The 18,561-nt window shown below is 39.4% G+C and overlaps 1 protein-coding gene across 7 annotated transcripts in view; it reads right to left on the bottom strand.

Moving 5' to 3' along the window:
* Window positions 1–18,561, bottom strand: part of LOC120301041 (protocadherin-15-like) — a 151,542-nt gene that overhangs the window by 104,303 nt on the left and 28,678 nt on the right. For all 7 annotated transcript variants that reach the window (XM_039327733.1, XM_039327734.1, XM_039327735.1 and 4 more), the window contains exons 2-3: window positions 7,635–7,850; window positions 333–421 (exon numbers count right to left, since the gene is read on the bottom strand). In XM_039327733.1, coding sequence (XP_039183667.1) covers window positions 333–421; window positions 7,635–7,850 — 305 coding nt within the window. The remainder of the gene's footprint in view (window positions 1–332; window positions 422–7,634; window positions 7,851–18,561) is intronic.

Genomic DNA, 18,561 nt, shown 5'->3' with positions numbered 1-18,561 from the left:
TCCACACAGACTTTTTGACAGGTTCCCACCTTTTTAATTTTTCAGAAAATCATCAAGACATGGCTTTTTAACTGGGTAGAATGAGGATGTCTGAAGTTGGTTGTGAGGTATGATTAAGGCACCATGTTCTGTTTTGGTTTTATGTGTTATGATTTTTATATTTCTGATTTCCATTATTGTTATGCACTGTTTTCAGTTGGGAAGCCAAACAAATCTTTTAAATAATTCAGTAAATTACAAAAATTACCAGATTTTTTTTGTATGTCTTTGGATCAGTACATTTTTAATCATAAATGACTTTTTGGTGGTTACAGAATGAAGATATTCATTACCCTATAAGCTGATCTTTGCTTTGTTCTACAAGAGTAGGAGGTACATTTGACACAATGACTTGCATATCCAGCTGGTTGACTATTGAGACCTGAAACAGAAAAACAAAAATATAGTGAAGTCTGCAAAACATGCAATATATCTCAAATAGAAAATGAATCTCATTTAAGAATTTTCTTTGATTGCCAGCAGTTTGGAGCCTGAATGGAGAAACTTATTATAATAAAATAACAAGACAATTTTCTCTCCTTAACCTTGGTGGGATATGAATATGGCTGCAATACTGAGTTTTTAAAAGGCATGCTTTCATTTAAACCAAGCCACATTTTATTATTACATAATATACAAGGGACCATCATTTGTGTATTGACTTTTGTTTTTTAACTGCATAAAGTCTGCCTGTAGCTTTTTGTGTCTTTTTATTTGAAAATTCACTCTCCAAATTGTACTAGAATCTTAACTGGGTATAGGATTTGTGACACCGAATTGATCCTCAATGGCATTATCTATATTTAAAACATATCATTCCCTATCAGTCTCTATCCATCTATCTATAATAGCAAGAGAAACAGAGCTGGAAAATCTCAAGTCATATTGACTTCTGTACAGATAGTCCTCAACTTACAACAATATGTTTACTGACCGTTCAAAGTTACAACGGCATTTTTCACACTTACAACCATTGCAGCATTCCCCATAGTCACGTGATCCAAATTCTGATGCTTGGCAACTGACTCATATTTATGACAGTTGCAGTGTCCTGGAGTCATGTGACCACCTTTAGAGACATTCTGACAAGCAAAGTCAATGGGGCAGCCAGATTCACTTAACAACGTGTTATGTTACTAACTTAACAACCACAATGATTCACTTAGCAAATGCGGCAAGAAAGGTTGTAAAATGGACTGAAATTCACTTAACAACTGTCTCACTTAGCAACAGAACTGTCAGGCTCAATTGTGGTTGTAAGCCGAGGACTACCTATACATAGAGAGTACACAAGGAGGGCACGCACAAGGTAACTGAAAGCTCAAGGAGAATTTATCCACTTGAACATTGAAAGAGCTGATCAAGCTGCATTTCTACTTGCCCTTCATCTCAAATGCAGTAATAATTTTGTTTGCAAGAATGGAGTGTCATTAGGAAATTATTGAATGAATAGTATAATCTATATGCAACCGAGACTGCAAGCAGAAAAAAAAAATCATGTTTTCCTTGGCCATGTAAGACCATGCTTTTTTTCAATGTCTAGGTAGGAAACAGAAGCAATTGGGTGGTTAAGAGTGAAATTGATACAATAACTTCTACAGCCCACACATTAGTCAAGTAATTTAAGCTAAATGAATGGCAAGCCAGCATACAAATTCTATAATAGTACCAAACCACAAATCAATGTACAACTAAAGCAAATGGTTGATATGCATACAAATTATAAAATATGTTTCCTGATGTAGACAAAACTAAGTCTCTTAAGAAGGTTAAATTTCATTAGACTTTCCAAGTAATTGAATTGCATAAATAGCTTGCTTACTTAATGGCTTTTAAAACTATTTAATCATCGTGTAGAGAGATAAAAGCCTTCTGGATTAAGGTATGGTGGAATATTCAGAGAATTTTTAGAAGGAGGGTAAAATTTACTCCACAACTATTCTTGTTAGGTATAGTTACTGATTGTGACACAAAGGAGGTTACATTGATGTTAAATTTGATTACAGCCGCAAGGCTGTTAGTAGGACAATACTGGAAGAAGGAATCTTTGCCTACAATGCAGGAATGGTTTCTTAAAGTGTCTTATTTGGCGGAAATGGCAAAGATTTCGGCTTTTTTAAAGGAACAAACGCAAGAGAATTTTCTTGCTGTTTGGGATAAATGGATAAAATTTATACAATTTAGATTGGATATTAAAAAATACTATATAGCTTTTCTATAACTTTTATTTTTATATATATATACATATATTTCAGTGTTATATTTTTCTTTTTTTATATATATATATAATTTTTTAAAAATTCTTTCTTAATAAAGCCTATATTCTGCTCTGGGAAGCTCGGGGGGGGGAAGGGGGTGGGTTTTTTGGGGGGGGGGTTGGGGAAGGGGAGTTTTGTTATGTTATGTTTAGTTTTTTATTTTGTATATGTTGTTTTTTGTATTGTTATTTTGTTTTTCTGTAAAAATTTATAAAAATTTTCAATAAAAAAACAAACTATTTAATCATCATGATGTTGGAAACATAATTTGATATTCTGCTAGGCTATGAAAAGTATCAGCATTTCATGATATAAGTCTTTTAGATAAATAAATATATCCAGACAAGTCCTTGAGGGAAAAATCCTGGGACTTTTCCAAGCAGAGACCCAGCTCCAATAATTTATTCAAAAAATTCTAATGTGGCGGATATTTTTTTCTTGAGGTGTGTGTGTGTGTGTGTGTGTGTGTGTTGTGTGTGAGTATCATCTTAAGTTTTTTTACTGTACTTTTTTTGTTTTTCAAAATTTTACCAATAATTTTTTTAAGTGAAATTGCCCCTTCCTCAACTACCAAGTACTTGCAATCACGGCACAAAGCAGAGCTATTTCCAGTTTTGCCTTGTAGGTGTGAAAAGTATCACAAGGGATATCATTGGCTTGCCCTGCTCCCAGTTGCATTACCACAATTCTGATGTGTCTGCTCAGAACAGATGCCAAACAGAGGATATAAAATATTGCAAGGCCAATTTATTGCCATGCTATCAGGACACTGCCTGAAAGAGTAGAACAGCTCCTTATTATTGTACAGGTAAGGAAGAGGTTAATGTTTTGGGCAAGACTAAGTAAAGGTTCTAAACAAGGACTAAAAAATGAAGACCAAGATTCTAGCTGTCAATTCTCTATGCACACTTACTGGTCTGAAAAGGCATGCATTAATTAACTGGTGATGCCCTACAACTAAACTTGCTTGGCCTCATAGCATCCCAAATTCCACAATGATCTGAAAACCTCAGAAGAATCCAGAGTTACCTCCTTTAAAACTGGACTGTTATCCAAAATCAGAATCTATTTTGTCTGTTCTTTGTTCTAAAGGCATTTAGGACAATATTAAATCTCTCTTTCTCTCTCGTCCATCCCATCCCAACCCCTCCCTCCCTCCCTCCATCCATCCATTATCCCTCCATTCAAACAATACACCAGCTTGCTTTGTTTTCTGAAGAGGAATTTTGAATGACAAAATCTTTGAGATAGCGCAAAGAATTTCAATAAGCATTGGTGTACAATTTCTTTTTGAAATTCAATAAAACTATTTTCAGAACTAAAAGTAAAGCACTGTTATGGTTATAGAAATGAAAATTAATTTCAAATTTAATTTTGTCACAAATGAATAACTTAGGCTAGATAATATTTCCAATTGAAAATATCTTCTATACATACATTTGATTTTTTCTACAAACCTCAAGGATGTAATCTAAAAGTAAGTGACCATCTAGAAGAGCATCCATTGCTATATTTGTGTGTATTTGGGTGTATGTGGAGGGAGGTATCTGAGAGCAAATCGAAAACATCCTTATTTTTTTTAGTGATCTGCATTTTTTTTCCCATTTGAGACAGGGGTGGGGAATTGTGGCCCTGCTGGCTCAGGAATTCTGGGAGTTGAAGTCCATATGTCATAAAGGGGCCCTAAGTTCCCCACCTCTTATCAGAAATTAGGAGGTGATAAGCCATCTGGGAAAGCCAAGGGAAATCATCAAAACAATTAAAAAATGAAAATTAGAATATTTCGGACATGTGATGCAACACCCAGAAAAATACGGCATACTCCATTTAATCCTCCAGGGAAAGATTGGAGGCAAACGAGATCCAGGCAGAAGAAGAACATCATGGCTTCAAAATCTAAGGGACTGGTTTGGACAAAACTCAGCAGCACTTTTTCATGCGGCTGCTGATAAAAACAGGATTGCCAACATGATCGCCAATGTCCAATAACGGATATTAGGGTCACCCTGTTTAGGGTGACCCATTCCCTACTTAATGTTTGGGAAGCTGGGGAGCCCTTACAGGGTAGAGCGGAGGAATTTGTGCAATTCTTATCAGACAAAATCGCTCGGATTCGGACAGACCTAGACTCCGATTGGGCAGGGCCTTTTGAGATGACTGGGGCAGGTCTTAGCTCAGTTTTATGGGATGAATTTGAGTCTGTGACCGCTGAGGATGTTGACAGAGCAGTGGGAGCGATGAGCGCCTCCGCTTGTTTATTGGACCCGTGTCCTTCCTGGTTGGTCTTGGCTGCCAAGGAGGTGACACGAAGCTGGCTCCAGGTGTTGATCAACGCTTCGTTGAGGGAGGGGTCTTTTCCACAATCCCTGAAGGAGGCAGTTGTGAGGCCCCTGCTCAAGAAGCCTACCCTGGACCCAGCTGATTTAAATAACTTCCATCCAGTCTCCAATCTCCCCTTTGTGGGGAAGGTTGTAGAGAGAGTGGTGGCGCTCCAGCTCCGACGGTCTCTGGATGAAGCGGATTATCTAGACCCTTTTCAATCTGGCTTCAGGCCCGGCTTCAGCACAGAAACCGCTTTGGTCGCGCTGATGGATGATCTCTGGCGGGCCCGAGACAGAGGTTATTCCTCTGTCTTGGTGCTACTTGACCTCTCAGCAGCTTTCGATACCATCCATCATGGTATCCTTTCGCAACGATTCAAAGGGGTGGGAGTGGGAGGCACCGTTTTACGGTGGTTCTCCTCCTACCTCTCTGGCCGGTCGCAATCGGTATTGGTGGGAGGGCAGAGGTCAACCCCGAGGCCCCTTGAATGCGGCGTGCCACAGGGTCGGTCCTCTCTCCCCTCCTATTTAACATTTATATGAAGCCGCTGGGTGAGATCATCAGACAGCACGGGGTGAGGTTTCATCAGTATGCTGATGATACCCAGTTATATATGTCCTCCCCGAGCTCTCTCAGTGAAACGGCCGATGTGATGGGCCATTGCCTCGAAGCCGTGAGGGTCTGGATGGGGGTTAACAGACTCAGGCTCAATCCTGACAAGACCGAGTGGCTTTGGATGTTGCCTCCCAAGGATCATGTCGACTGTCCAGTGTTGACTCTTGCCGGGGAAAATATACCCCCTTCGGAGCGGGTTCGCAACTTGGGTGTCCTCCTTGATCCACAGCTGAATTTGGAACATCAATTGACGGCTGTGGCTGGGAGGACCTTTGCACAAGTTCGCCTGTTGCACCGGTTGCGACCCTACCTGGACCGGGAGGCTCTCCTTACAGTCACTCATGCCCTTGTCACCTCATGTTTGGACTACTGCAAGGTACTCTACATGGGGCTACCCTTGAAAAGTATTCGGAGACTACAGTTGGTCCAGAATGCAGCCGCGCGAGTGATAGTGGGTGCTCCTCGATACACCCACGTTACATCTATCCTCCGTGAGCTGCACTGGTTGCCTATTGGTCTCCGGGTCCAATTCAAGGTGTTGGTCATTACCTTTAAAGCCCTATATGGCTCAGGGCCAGGCTATTTGCGAGACCGCCTACTACCTCATAGTTCCTTACGTCCAGTTAGATCCCACAGGCTGGGCCTCCTTCAGGCCCCGTCGGCCAAGCAGTGCCATTTGGCGGGGCCGCGGAGGAGGGCCTTCTCTGTGATGGCGCCCACGCTTTGGAATCAGCTCCCCCCGGAGATTAGGACCGCTCCCACCCTGTTCGTCTTCCATAAGCTACTTAAAACCTGGCTTTTCCGGCAGGCCTGGGGTTTATAAAACCTTACCCCTGGATGATTGTTTTTGTATTGTTGTTTTGTTATGTTTTATGTGTTTTTTATTGTTAGCCGCCCAGAGTCCTTCGGGAGTGGGGAGGCTTATAAATTTTAAAAATAAAATAAAATAATAAATATGGCACAAGAAGAAGATATAACCTGCAAATACAAATGTGCTTGCACATTCACGCACATACCCACACAACAATATACAATGCATTCCTCCTTTTAGAGAAAGCTATAAAATTCCCATGATTTCTCCAACTAATCCTAGTAAAAATTAAAAAGGTGAATTGGATCATCATACCCAATGCTGAGAAATACAAACCTTAACAAACTTTTGCCCAGTCCTGAAGCACAATGGGGATGAGTACACATATGCATGATTTCAAAGGAAATGTAATGGATTTTAACAAGAAATTACTTTATTTAATAAATGAAGCCAACTCTCTAGATGTAAAATATAAATAATTGGAGAAAGAAATATACAGAAAAACAAAAGAAGGGAAATTTTAAAAAAACAGTCACACAGGCAAAATTCCAGATAAAATAAAATATTAGGAGTTTGTAAATAAATAGATTTATTATAAGCCAAATAAATGTCAGCAACTTCAAGTGGTAAATAATGTATGTGGTATGTTTTTGCCATACCACATACATATCACAAATAAGCAACAAAAGACTTGCAGCTACTTGCTTGTCAAGGTGCTAGACAAGGGACCAGATTATCTGAGGAACTGTCTGTTGCCAGCCACATCTACCTGGCAAACTAGAGCCAGGAGGCAAGAAATGTTGTGCATCCCATCCCCTAAGCAGGTATGTCTGGCAGGACGGTCTACGACAACTCGCCATGGAACAACTCACCACGGGACAAGAGCTACATTAATAGCAAATAAATAGTGGAATAAAATCATTAAACAAAGGATATCAAAGGAGGGACAAAATGAAATGTGAATGATAACAATTAAAATATATTTTAAATTAATTTAAATAATTAAACTGAACTGTTGAATTGTCCTGCAGTGAGTTATCCCGATGAGTTGGCCATGGTGAGTTGGTTGTAGTGAATTGGCCATAATGAGTTGACCATGGTGAATTGGCTGTGGTGAGTTGGCTGTGGCAAGTTGTCCTATTCCGCTGGCGGGATCCAGAAGAAGGGCCTTCTCCTTATCCCCACCTTTGGAATATCATACCTTCAGAAATTAGACTGGCCCCCACTTTGACACACTTTCGTACGGCCTGTAGACTTGTTTTGCCAGAGGACCTGGGGAACCCAGAGTGGGATTGAGCCCATCAAATGCTTATTTGACTGTGTGTTGTCACTGGGGAGGGGCATTGTTTTTTATTTTTTTCTATATTGTGTTTTTATTACTTATAAACCACCTGTTGCTATTGTAAATGAGCAGGTGGCTATATAAATTTTCTAAACTAACTAACTAACTAACTAACTACAACAGAAGCTCAGTATAATGCAATCAAATCAAGAAATTATCAAGACAAATGTCTGCAAAAACAGGTGAATCATCCTAAATAAAAAGTACAAGACTAATCTATGGATATGATCTATTTAATCATACTTACAAGTACATCTGATTTGTTGCTCAACCCTTTCCCATAATTGTCCGTTGCGATGGCCTGAAACTTGAAATAAGATCGTCGCATGTTTTTGAAGAGCATTGCTGTTTTGATCAGTCCTGTATATGGTTCAATCACAAAGCCTTCCTTGCCATCTTTGATTGGAGGGATGATGAGTCTATACTGAATGGCACTGTAGTTGCCAGTGTCTTTATCATGGGCCTGATGGGTAAAAATGAGAAGTGACATGAGAAAAAAATCTATGTGGGGCCTTGGTTGTTCTCTGAGCTTGGGGTTTGTTTTTTTTTTGCAGACATTGCATTACCCAACTAGGTAACATCCTCAGTGCTAGAAGGCACTGGGGTTTGCTCTCTGTTTAGATCCATAAATATATCTATATTAATTCATAAACATAATGTATCCATATTAAATAAACTTAAATAAAGGTATTGTCTACAATATCAGTGACAGCAAACGTTCTGAAATATAAATATTTGTTGTGTCATACATTTTCTAGTATTATCAAGATTTCCAAAAGAAATTAGACCATCCAAAATGGGGAATTCAAAAAATTCAAAAAAGGAGAATACAGTATACAGGAGCTTACAGAATTGCCTAAAATAAAGCATGTATCTTGTCAGTGAAAAATACCTTTTCCATAATGATAGACATCTATGGAAAAGTTCATCCAAAATTAAATTTTAGAGTGCCCTTAGTGAAATGAAAAGGTTAAATAATATTCAATATTTTATTTAAGACATAGATCAAGCCTGGGTGATCACTTACCTTTTCAGAAAGAGTTTACAAAAGAAACAGGCTTGGTTATTATTGTAAGCTGTGTAATCATTATTATGCCAGATGCCTGATAGAGACTTTGATCAGGATTTAAACATGGACTACTTCTGTATTGCCTGCTCAGTTAGAAGGCAGTTGTAAAACACAAGCTAGAAATTAAGAATATTTAAAGAATTAATCTTTTCTAAAAATAAAGTCTGATCTTATCTTTACCTTAAAACTGTTGTGTAGAATGGAATTAAATTACTTTTTGCATTCCTCCTTTCCCCTACTAAATTTTAAAGTTTTCAGTTTAAAAACATATGAAAACACCTCATAAACTATTTACAATAAAACACAAAATAAATCAGTGTGTGTGTGTGTGTGTGTGTGTGTGTGTGTGTGTGTGTGTAGTGGGGAAAGATATTCTGGCTTAAATCCAGGTTAAGCCACAGCATATATTTGACTGTGTATTTGATGCATAATTTCTAAAAAATTAGAAATCAAGTAGAAATAGGGACAGCTTAATGAGCGCACAGAAATGCATATAAAGATGATATAGACCAGGAATAGAACGATAGAACTGTCCCTAATTAGCACTTGATTAAAGTATTTCAACATTTTAATGTAGGTAGCACTGCTTCTTTTTATCAACTGTATTCATATGTCACTGTTATTTATTCAAAGATCTTTGAACCGAACTGAAGGTTTTTTAAAAAAAAGTTTCAATTGTTCCAGAACCACCAGAGAGAGCTTGTGTGTTACCAATATCAGAGTGTGCCCTAACCCTTTTTTACCTAAGAGAAAGATGGTTGCAATCCCCTTAATTTCTCCTAAAGGCAAATATTTTTGTCACTTCATTAAGGAGAGATATATGATGCTTCAAAGGTTCTGATAGGCTGTCAGAGAAGAGAAAAAACTGTGGTTAATCTTAATGCAGGGGTAGGCAATCTTGGCTCTTTTATGACTCATGGACTTCAACTCCCAAAATTCCCGAGCTGACTCGGGAATTCTGGGAGTTGAAATCCATGAGTCATAAAAGAGCCGAGGTTGCCTACCCCTGTCTTAATGGCAGTATATCTTTTCCTTTGTTTATGTGGCATATATAAATAGGCAGATGTTTTGACTACTCTCTATGAACAAATGCAGAGAAATTGATATGCTTTATAACAAGGACAATTTTAATCTACTAATTAGATGTAACTGTACATTACTGGCTGCACATTTACACTCAGATTGAAGTCTGAAACTTTTGTTTTCCAAATTAAGCATTGATTGAAATCTCTTGTCACAAGAATCTTCATGCTTTTGATTCATATATAAAAAAGGAGCTATTTCATACATTCAGCAGCAAGAGAAAGCTATTGAACGTGAATGATAAATGGCCTATAAAAGTTTTGAATTGACAAATGCATGATTTGGCTTTGTTTAAAATTGTAAAAGCCAAGTTTCTATTTGTAATTACGAAAGAGGAGACAAGTAGTTTACACAGCACATTCACGTTACACCTCATGTACATCATAAATGAGAAAGAGGATGTTTCGGGCTCACAAGAAACCAACTGGATAGCTTCTAACTCCATTAGCCCATTAGCTCCATTAGAAATGTGACAAATAATTATCATTACTAGGAAGGATAACGACTATTAAGATGAATATCCTACCTAAATTGTTATTTTTATTTCAGACGGTTTCTGTTAAATTAAGCCAGGAATTTTTTGATAACTTAAATGCAACAATAATGAGATTTATATGGCAAGGGAAAAAAGCAAGAATCAAAATTAAACTGCTACAAGAATCAAAAGACAGAGGGGGCTTTGGGCTCCCAGACTGGAGACTTTATTATCAAGCCACTATTTTGTTGTGGCTTAAAGAATGGATCACACTGAGAAATAAATGACTTCTTTACTTAGAGGGACATGATTTGCAACTGGGTTGGCATGCTTTCCTTTGGTATGAGAAAAACAAAGTACATAAATACTTCCAAACCCATGCCATACGGAATGTATTACTTTGAGAATGGGAGATAGTTAAAAAGAAAATTTATATGAAAATACCTGAGTGGCTTTCCACAATGGAAGCATTTGCATATCTGATTTTAATTAATTATGATAAACTTGTGGCCTATAAAGACATTTTAGATAAAGAAGGAAAACTTAAAGATAGGCAAGAACTTCAACAAACTGGCATTGATTTAACATGGTGGTCATACTTGCAAATTCAAACAAGATATGAAAAAGATGTAAAAGTAATGGGATTCTACAAAGAACAGGCACCACTAGATAAAATACTTTTGAAAACAGATGAAAATATGATTAAGAAACTTTATAAATTCCTGCTAAACTGGAAGATGGAAGAAGAACAAGTGAAAGAAACAATGATAGTGTGGGCAAATAATTTTGGTTATTCTATAGATTTAGAAGATTGGCAAAAACTATGGGACCGAAATATTAAATATACTAAAGCAGCTGCATATAAGGAAAACTTATATAAAATGTTTTATAGATGGCACATGACATCAGATAGATTAGAGAAAATGTTTAAAAGTGTATCAAATATGTGCTAGAAATGTAAACAACAACGAGGCACTTATTACCATCTCTGGTGGATATGTCCTTATGCTAAAAAGTTTTAGTTTAAGATCCATATGTGGCTAGAAAAGATGATTAAAATACAGATAGAATTTAAACCAGAACTCTGTTTGTTAGGAATATTAGGTTTGAATTATGGAAAAGAGAATGAGTATTTAACATTGCATGTGTTGACAACCACAAGAATAATATTTGCCCAATTTTGGAAAAATGAAAATTTACCTTCTGACCAGACTATAATAACAAAAATACTCAAATGTGCAGAAATAGATAGATTGACTTTAGAAATGAAAGAGAAAGAAGACACAATTTACTTTAAAACATGGGGGAAATTTTATTATTGGTTAGAAACATGCTAGAATGAGAAAAGGTTATGAAATTTAAAGAGACAATTGATAATTTGTATTTATATTCCATGATTATTTGTATGAACTTGTTCTTATTTCTTCTTCTTCTTCCTCTTTGTATATTTGTGATCTTAAACAATATGGTAAACTATAATTAATATGTAATATATTATTATTTTAAAGTGATTATAATTAATTAATAATAAGCATTGTTAAGTAGTGAAATGAATGAGATTTATTGACTAATTTGTTATTTACATGATTATATGGAAAGTTGTTTAATAATAGAGTAATTATTAAGATTTAATATGTAAACCCGGACTGGTAGACTTGCTGAAGCGATGTTATTTTGTGGGATTAATCCCACTTTTGTGTTACCCCTTTCCCCAGGTCTAACCTTTTTGTATGTTTCCCGTTGTCTTATCCTTTTTGACCCTATTCCTTTACAAAACTCAATATATAACGTCGCCAAGACACTTCCAATTTTACGTGGGAGAAAACCCGAACAACCAAAGACCTACATACAAATACCCGCGAAAACCTCAGAAAACAAACATCGAACCTCTACGGGGAGGAAATCCACCATCTGACCAGGACCTATGAAAAACTTGAAGTCCAAAGAGCTTCCATTTTATGTGACCTCGCATTCCTACGCAACTGCCGAGATCAAAATCTAATCCCCACATGTTTCCAACTGAAATTCCACTCCAACTCTGCAGCCACCAAACGGATCCTGAAAAGAACAGAATTGGCCCTAATCAGAAATGAACTTCACACAAAAAGATTCCTCCTAGACCGAATTAACAAAGATCTCCTCACACTCCACCTCAAACTCAGCAACAAGATCCACCCCGCACTTTGGGACAAATCCAAACAACTCGCCGTCTGGAGAGCCGAAACACAGACCACCCTCAAGACAGATACACACACCAACAAACTCCGAAGACTACAAGAACGCCAGAAACAAACCCCTCCTCCCTCACAGCCACACATGAAACAAACAGTGCATAACATCTCAGATAGGATCCTCACCAAAGCCGAAAACAATGTCCTTTCCAAAGGATTCAACTTTGCAGTCGCTCCCAAACACATCCCCACTGAAACCATTATATGTGGAGTTGAAACCAGCCTGACTAAAATCAACCCCGACGACGCCAACAGAATCAGACTCGAAATCACCAACATCCTCTGCACCAGCAAGCCACCCAAAAGCAACTTACCCAAAGAGGAACAGACAGCACTACGTAACCTTAAAGAAGACACCAGCATAATAATCCTACCAGCAGACAAGGGCAACGCCACGGTGGTTATGAACACATCTGACTACCAAACCAAATTAACCAACCTACTCCAAGACTCCACATACAAACCCCTAAATACAGATCCCACCACCTACCTGGAAAAAACCACCAGATCCAAAATAAAAGCCTCCCCCATTAGCGAAGAGATCCAGCAAAGAATCATTCCCAGAGAGAAATCATCCAGATGCCCCAAACTCTATGGTCTCCCCAAGATACACAAAGAAGGAACCCCACTCAGACCTATAGTCAGCTCCATAGGCTCACCTCTACAAAACCTAGCCAAATTTCTCGCCAAACAACTACAGCCCTATGCAGAATCCATCACCTCACACGTAAAAAACTCATTCCAGTTTATAGAGATCATAAAGAAACAAAACTTACAGCCCAGCGACCTACTAGTGAGCATCGATGTCATATCCCTCTTCACCCAAGTGCCTATCAAAGAAGCCTTGACAGCTATTCAAAACAAATATAACCCCCCCAAACACATCTTAGATCTGACCAACCACTGCCTATCCAACACATACTTCATCTATAATGGACAAAAATACAAACAAACAGAAGGAGCACCCATGGGATCACCCCTCTCACCTGTCATTGCCAACCTCTACATGGAACACTTTGAAACCCAAGCTCTAGAAAAATCGGATCACAAACCCAAACTCTGGCTCAGATACGTAGACGACACCTTCATAATCTGGCCACATGGGAAAGAAAAACTGGACAACTTCCTCACACACCTCAACAGCCTACACCCCAAAATACAGTTCACCATGGAAACAGAAGCTAACAACCAACTTCCCTTCCTGGATGTCTTAGTCTACAAGAAATCCAATGGCTCCCTAGGACACACCATCTACCAGAAGAAAACACACACAAACCGCTATCTGCATGCTCTCTCACACCACCACCCAGCACAGATCAACTCTGTAGCCAAGACACTCATCTCCAGAACAAAACGCTTAGCTGACGAACAACACCTAAAACCCGAACTACACACTCTCACCAATGTACTAACATCCAATGGATTCCATAGAAATAAGATTACAAACCTAATCCAAAAAGAAACCCCCACTAAAATCCAAGACAAAGAACAAGAAAACGGCAAAGCCCTCCTCCCATACATAAAAGGCACCACAGACAGAATCAGTAAGATCCTCCATAAACACAACATCAAAACAGCATTCTGCACAAACAGAAAAATATCCACCATCCTTAGAAACCCCAAAGATAAAATTGAATTAGAAAATCAAGGAGTATACGAAATCCCATGCACCACTTGTCCCACCACATACATCGGACAAACCAACAGAAGAATAAGTGCACGCATTGAAGAACATAAGAACTCAGTCAAAAAAGAGGAACCAACATCTTCCCTGGTCCAACACCTTAAAGCCACAGGACATGAAATTGACTTTAAAAATACCAGAACCATTGCCAAAAGTGAACATTTTAATAACAGAATAATCAGAGAAGCCATCGAGATAGAAAAACGCCCACACAGCATGAACAAGCGAGATGATACCTCCCGCCTACCAGCCATTTGGAAACCCGCCCTTATTGACAAACGACTCCCTAACACAAAAAATGATACCAGACCCACACTCACAAAAACCACACAGGATGTCACCACCACACATCCACGCAAAAAACAAACCCAAAGCCACACCGATGACGAGGCACGACCACAAACCAGAAGCCAGACCACAGCTGCATCATTAGCCACTTTAAACCCCTCCAATCCATACATGAAGCAAACTGACACCCTCCATGAAGAGGAGGCACGACCACGAACGCGAAGCCAAAAAATAGCAAGGCAGCCCAAAATCTTAAACCCCTTGCAACTCAGACTAACCTGAGCACAACCAAACAGAACACTCCCCCAGCCAATCAGAGCACAGCCAAGCCCCTAACCATTCAGAACACACCTCCACCCAATCAGAACACAGCCAAGCTCCCACCCAATCAGTTCATACCCCCACTGTCAGTTAAAAGGAATAAACAGCTAAGACCACACATTGCTGCTCAAAGCACGAAGCTGAAAGCACCAGCCTGAAGATGACGAATGGGACTTCATCAAAACGTCGCCAAGACACTTCCAATTTTACGTGGGAGAAAACCCGAACAACCAAAGACCTACATACAAATACCCGCGAAAACCTCAGAAAACAAATATCGAATCTCTACGGGGAGGAAATCCACCATCTGACCAGGACCTATGAAAAACTTGAAGTCCAAAGAGCTTTCATTTTATGCGACCTCGCATTCCTACGCAACTGCCGAGATCAAAATCTAATCCCCACATGTTTCCAACTGAAATTCCACTCCAACTCTGCAGCCACCAAACGGATCCTGAAAAGAACAGAATTGGCCCTAATCAGAAATGAACTTCACACAAAAAGATTCCTCTTAGACCGAATTAACAAAGATCTCCTCACACTCCACCTCAAACTCAGCAACAAGATCCACCCCGCACTTTGGGACAAATCCAAATAACTCGCCGTCTGGAGAGCCGAAACACAGACCACCCTCAAGAAAGATACACACACCAACAAACTCCGAAGACTACAAGAACGCCAGAAACAAACCCCTCCTCCCTCACAGCCACACATGAAACAAACAGTGCATAACATCTCAGATAGGATCCTCACCAAAGCCGAAACAATGTCCTTTCCAAAGGATTCAACTTTGCAGTCGCTCCCAAACACATCCCCACTGAAACCATTATATGTGGAGTTGAAACCAGCCTGACCAAAATCAACCCCGACGACGCTAACAGAATCAGACTCGAAATCACCAACATCCTCTGCACCAGCAAGCCACCCAAAAGCAACTTACCCAAAGAGGAACAGACAGCACTACGTAACCTGAAAGAAGACACCAGCATAATAATCCTACCAGCAGACAAGGGCAACGCCACGGTGGTTATGAACACATCTGACTACCAAACCAAATTAACCAACCTACTCCAAGACTCCACATACAAACCCCTAAATACAGATCCCACCACCTACCTGGAAAAAACCACCAGATCCAAAATAAAAGCCTCCCCCATTAGCGAAGAGATCCAGCAAAGAATCATTCCCAGAGAGAAATCATCCAGATGCCCCAAACTCTATGGTCTCCCCAAGATACACAAAGAAGGAACCCCACTCAGACCTATAGTCAGCTCCATAGGCTCACCTCTACAAAACCTAGCCAAATTTCTCGCCAAACAACTACAGCCCTATGCAGAATCCATCACCTCACACGTAAAAAACTCATTCCAGTTTATAGAGATCATAAAGAAACAAAACTTACAGCCCAGCGACCTACTAGTGAGCTTCGATGTCATATCCCTCTTCACCCAAGTGCCTATCAAAGAAGCCTTGACAGCTATTCAAAACAAATATAACCCCCCCAAACACATCTTAGATCTGACCAACCACTGCCTATCCAACACATACTTCATCTATAATGGACAAAAATACAAACAAACAGAAGGAGCACCCATGGGATCACCCCTCTCACCTGTCATTGCCAACCTCTACATGGAACACTTTGAAACCCAAGCTCTAGAAAAATCGGATCACAAACCCAAACTCTGGCTCAGATACGTAGACGACACCTTCATAATCTGGCCACATGGGAAAGAAAAACTGGACAACTTCCTCACACACCTCAACAGCCTACACCCCAAAATACAGTTCACCATGGAAACAGAAACTAACAACCAACTTCCCTTCCTGGATGTCTTAGTCTACAAGAAATCCAATGGCTCCCTAGGACACACCATCTACCAGAAGAAAACACACACAAACCGCTATCTGCACGCTCTCTCACACCACCACCCAGCACAGATCAACTCTGTAGCCAAGACACTCATCTCCAGAACAAAACGCTTAGCTGACGAACAACACCTAAAACCCGAACTACACACTCTCACCAATGTACTAACATCCAATGGATTCCATAGAAATAAGATTACAAACCTAATCCAAAAAGAAACCCCCACTAAAATCCAAGACAAAGAACAAGAAAACGGCAAAGCCCTCCTCCCATACATAAAAGGCACCACAGACAGAATCAGTAAGATCCTCCATAAACACAACATCAAAACAGCATTCTGCACAAACAGAAAAATATCCACCATCCTTAGAAACCCCAAAGATAAAATTGAATTAGAAAATCAAGGAGTATACGAAATCCCATGCACCACTTGTCCCACCACATACATCGGACAAACCAACAGAAGAATAAGTGCACGCATTGAAGAACATAAGAACTCAGTCAAAAAAGAGGAACCAACATCTTCCCTGGTCCAACACCTTAAAGCCACAGGACATGAAATTGACTTTAAAAATACCAGAACCATTGCCAAAAGTGAACATTTTAATAACAGAATAATCAGAGAAGCCATCGAGATAGAAAAACGCCCACACAGCATGAACAAGCGAGATGATACCTCCCGCCTACCAGCCATTTGGAAACCCGCCCTTATTGACAAACGACTCCCTAACACAAAAAATGATACCAGACCCACACTCACAAAAACCACACAGGATGTCACCACCACACATCCACGCAAAAAGCAAACCCAAAGCCACACCGATGATGAGGCACGACCACAAACCAGAAGCCAGACCACAGCTGCATCATTAGCCACTTTAAACCCCTCCAATCCATACATGAAGCAAACTGACACCCTCCATGAAGAGGAGGCACGACCACGAACGCGAAGCCAAAAAATAGCAAGGCAGCCCAAAATCTTAAACCCCTCTGCAACTCAGACTAACCTGAGCACAACCAAACAGAACACTCCCCCAGCCAATCAGAGCACAGCCAAGCCCCTAACCATTCAGAACACACCTCCACCCAATCAGAACCCAGCCAAGCTCCCACCCAATCAGTTCATACCCCCTCTGGCAGTTGAAAGGAAGAAACAGCTAAGACCACATATTGCTGCTCAAAGCACGAAGCTGAAAACACCAGCCTGAAGATGACGAATGGGACTTCGTCGAAACGTCGCCAAGACACTTCCAATTTTACGCGGGAGAAAACCCGAACAATCAAAGACCTACATACAAATACCCGCGAAAACCTCAGAAAACACACACACACACACACACACACACACACACATATATATATATAAAAAGAAATGTGACAAATAAAATTACCCACAGATTATGCTAAGCTTGAATCACAGAAGGTGAGAACCATAAATTATTCAGCAACATCAAAATAAGTCTGTTTACATTTAATATTTTCCTAATCAAAACTCAAAATCAAATCAAAATCAAGCGAAAAATGGTACTATCAAAATAGCACATATAGTTCACTTTCCCTCAAACCCTCAGTATAGAGATATTGTATTATGTCATGTCCCTATGAATGTGGAATATAAGAAGGCATCACATGATGTAATATTTGTATCTTTTCTAGATATTCCTTCCTGCAACCATTGAAAAATAGGACCTGAATAGCTTCTAAAGCTACATGTAGTCATCTGAGGTGTGATAATTTGTGAATTAAAATCTAAAAACTTCACAGAATAACATCTAACTATAGGATATGGTAAGCTAGGCATCCCTAAAGGAGTGGGAATGGCATTAATACCAAAATCTCTCCAGAGAAAGGAGAGATTGTGAGATCACCCACATGCAATTTGGACAGCTATTATATCTTAATAGATCTTAGGAATCAGAGATTTTGTGTTTGGTTGGTGAATGGAGGGGCTGGGAGGTGAGGGATTCCAACTATGATTACAGTTGTGACATAGCCTATATGGACATAAAGCTTGGCCAAATCTCATTTCTTAACCACCTTTGGAATTGATCTTTTTACTACTTTTTAAATAAAGAACCTTAGGAACAGCAAATTTGATGGCATTCATTTGGTGAGTTTGCTTTAATCCTCAATGAAATAAGTTTTTAAGTGTG

Source organism: Crotalus tigris, unplaced genomic scaffold (genome assembly GCF_016545835.1).
Source record: "Crotalus tigris isolate CLP2741 ecotype Arizona unplaced genomic scaffold, ASM1654583v1 scf7180000024366.1712601, whole genome shotgun sequence".
Lineage (NCBI taxonomy): Eukaryota > Metazoa > Chordata > Lepidosauria > Squamata > Viperidae > Crotalus > Crotalus tigris.
This window is presented reverse-complemented; position numbering and strand designations above follow the sequence as displayed.